The 3,529-nt window shown below is 39.7% G+C and overlaps 1 protein-coding gene across 1 annotated transcript in view; it reads left to right on the top strand.

The window, feature by feature from the left end:
- Window positions 1-2,800, top strand: part of napepld (N-acyl phosphatidylethanolamine phospholipase D) — a gene marked incomplete at its 5' end in the record, with an annotated part of 7,582 nt that extends 4,782 nt beyond the window's left edge. The window contains 1 exon segment of the mRNA XM_014014526.1: window positions 1,648-2,800. Coding sequence (XP_013869980.1) covers window positions 1,648-1,779 — 132 coding nt within the window.
- Window positions 2,801-3,529: the final 729 nt, after the last annotated feature.

The raw sequence follows: 3,529 nt of genomic DNA, 5'->3' as shown, positions 1-3,529 counted from the left end.
CTCTTTTTTCCGGTCTTCCCGGTCTACCAAGGACCCGGCCTGCCGAGACCGGGGAGTCTGGGTCCGCCGGAGGACCCATCCTGCCGTTTTGGACACAGCCTAAGTTTCCATTCTCGGCAGGTTTCTAAGGTTCTTCTTCTACATATTAAAAAAGTTGTTAAACATCTGAGTGGCGCACTACCGCTACTAGTGGTGAGAAAGTGTATTGCACCTTGTTCAAAATCAATGCGGTCTGCGGCCCAAAATTAAAAACTGTTGTTCTTCTGAGGCCCTCAAGGTGGCGCTCGGCCGCGGCCCATGGGTTAAGAATCTCTGCTTTAGGGTGAACAGTCTGTAAAGAGTGGATCCAGAATGCTTCCCTTTGTAGCAGACGTTTATCTCTATCACCTCCTCTTTTGAGAGCAGGAACAACTTCTATGCCTTGAAATTTCAAGGACCAAACATCCAGCTGTCATAAAATGTTTTATGTTCTGAAAACCTGGTTTTTAATTCTAATTTAATTTAATTATAGGCCAGGCCACAAGGACGTTTCAATAGATACACAACATATTTTGTTTGGCAAGTAATTCTGTGTGAAATAGAGAGCGTTTTACCTGTGTGAGGGTGTAAAAACACATTACCTTTTATCGTAGCACTACACTGAGCACAAATTAAAGGAAAATAACGATGAAGTCTCCAAAGTTCTTGGCCCTTATTGGGAAAAAATGGGAGGCCTCTCAAAACTGTGTCCCATCACTAGATAAAATGTGCCAGTGTTTAATGACRCGTTTTTCTCTCGTGTCAATGACATTTTAAGGTTTGTTTTGAAAATAACCAGTTTCCTGTCCTCCTACAGGACTTCCTCTTTCTACAAACTCGCTGTGAGACTCTGTTCTTTTTTTTAAATTAAAACTGTAACTTCTTACAAACAAACGAGAGAAAAGATTCTCTCTGTCGTCCTTAAGAGATCGAACTGGTCTCTCTGGTTCTTGTAAGATGAGAGCGCCCCCCTCCCCCCTCCAAGTCATGAACCTGAGCTAAAGGTGAAGCAGGTTCGTGACCCTGCGGTTACTTCACACTAAGCCTCTAATCCTGCTTTAATTCTCAGTCTGTGAGGAAAACAGACGACTTGTTAAACTTTGAGTGCGTATGAGGGGCTGATAATTGATGAGCTGCTGGATCTTTGCCCACCTCTTTATGGTCGTTTCCTTTTAATAGAGAGGGAGAAGTCTTATTAGACTGATTTGCTAATTATTGAGGGATATAAGTTTTTAAGTCCTTTACAATCGAAGCCAGAGTTCTGATATGAACTTATGTGCATTGGGCTCAGTTATTAAAGAAAATCAATTTGTTCCTTTTCTTCTAACTTCTCCAGTATGAGCGAGATCAAAGGGCTGTAAGAGAGAAACAAAATAATTGGGCCGAACATTTAAATGGTCTAACTCTGAGCAGGAAGTTATTAAATGAAATCTTTTTAAATTAATATCTGATCAATTTTCCTCTCAACTGCAGTCTCATCTAAAAACGCAGCACACATGTTGGTAATCAACATCTTACCTGCTCTAGAAAGCTGGTCTGACWGCGGCCCAAACAAAACCTTTTACATTTGCAGTCTGTAACTAACGTGTTATTTTCAGCTGCATGCTCTCACCCGGTTTCTCTGTGCAGAACTACCTGGAGCCCCCGGTTCGCCTCAGAGAAGCTCTGGAGCAGAAAGGACTGAAAGCAGAAAGCTTCTTCACTCTGCATCACGGGGAGTCTCGGCTCATCGCTGCGCCGGAGGCCGACGTGTTCGACTGAAGCCACTGCAGCCGTGTGGCACCGGCGGTAAAAATACAAACTGCTGCGGTCCCTTTGTGGAGAGCTGAAGATTCCTCCGCCCAACGTGAACGTTGGACGTGCCGCAGAATAAACTTTATCACTTTAGAAAAACGTGTCAAACAAAAAACAAGTACTTAAAAGTTTGATCGTTTTTCTTCAGGTTTGTTTTGTGAGTCGATATTTTCAGCTCATGTTCTGGCATTTTCACACAGCTTCAGAGGGATTTTACCCCTCAGGAGAAAATAAAAAAAAGCAGCTGTTAAGACTCACCAAACTGCACCATTTTCAGTGCTGCTGTTTGTTTTAGCTGTAGGTTGAGCTGGTTTCAACTGTGAAATGTTTCAGCTTCAAAYGTTAGATTTTAGATTGCTGTGAAGCCACAGCACAGAAACGTGCCTCTGCCATTTTTTTTAGCCGTTTAGTTGCTTTCCGAGAGCAATGGACTAATTTTAATAATGTTAGTCTTTTCAGCTTGAATGTGAACGAAACATAAGCTCATTAAGGCCATTTGTGCTTCATGATTTGTTTTCTGAGAGTTGGTCAAATGTACTTTGAAATTCAAAAGTGTTTTTCATTTCAGTCTTAGAATATCTCGGAAAAACGTTCATACATTATTTATTCTTCTGGAAATAAGTAAACAACTCATTAAAAGAAAAATATCAACACTTGATTTTGGCGCCCTCTAGTGGCCATATCAAAATAAACGTCTCACCCCCATCAACAAGCTGTTTTAAATGACTTAAGATTTCCACAAAAACCTTAAAAATACCAATCTGATCAAATACACTAAATGTTGGGAGTTTGTTTTACCTGAAACTGCTATATTTTTTTAATTTGTAATAAGTTTAACCTGACGTCACAAGAGATTGAAATTTTAAAATTCTTAATTATTTTTGAAAGAAAATAACTGAATATCTGTATTCAGCTTTAATCAGTTCTAATAAATTGTCGTCCAAATACCAGAAACTAATAAAAAGTTGTCTAAAATGAAAACATATCACCCAAATGTGTCCAAACACCACATACTGTTTGCTGAGTKTTTTGTTGCTCTGCTTCATTATTTGAACAATTGTACAAGAATGTAAAACATCACATCAAGTTCCTCGTGAGTAAAATATCTCTTTAGATCTTTATAAACTTGATACTCATTGGCTTTGAGATGATCAGAGTCAGCCTCATTTCTACAAAGTAACCAAAGTTGGTGTTTTCTTAGGTTGTTGAAACATACTGAGACTTCAAGAAACTTAGTTTAARTGGTTTTTAAAGTTTACTTCACATTTGGCTTAATTGGCCAAACTTGGGGAAGTTAAAACTTTATTAGTGAGAGCTGGGAGTTAGTCTGGTGGTGAAGTCACATAACTTTGGTGCAGGAAGATCAGTGTTCGAATCCCAGCTCCAACTTTGGTAACACAATGTGAAAAACTTAGTTTGCAGTTTTGAAAGTGTTCTTCACTTTCACCCAGGTAAGTGGCTAAACATAGGGAAGTAAAACCTTTGTGATTACAGCTGGCAGGTAGCCTAGTGGGTTTGTCCCATGGCTGTTGGTGCTTCATTGATCTGTGGTGCAGGGTTCAAATCCCAGAGCCAAACTTAGCTCCACAATGAGTGTCTGAGCTTGAAACATATTCATCACATCTGAAAGTTGATGAAGGTACAAATCCAAATTGAACAAGGGGTGTTTGAAGCTCCACCCCTCATCAGTTCTTTAGATATAATATAATCCTATATG

This window comes from Austrofundulus limnaeus, unplaced genomic scaffold (genome assembly GCF_001266775.1).
Source record: "Austrofundulus limnaeus strain Quisiro unplaced genomic scaffold, Austrofundulus_limnaeus-1.0 Scaffold115, whole genome shotgun sequence".
In the NCBI taxonomy this organism is placed as follows: domain Eukaryota; kingdom Metazoa; phylum Chordata; class Actinopteri; order Cyprinodontiformes; family Rivulidae; genus Austrofundulus; species Austrofundulus limnaeus.
The sequence above is the reverse complement of the archived record's forward strand: the minus strand, read 5'-3'. Positions and strand labels throughout refer to the sequence as shown.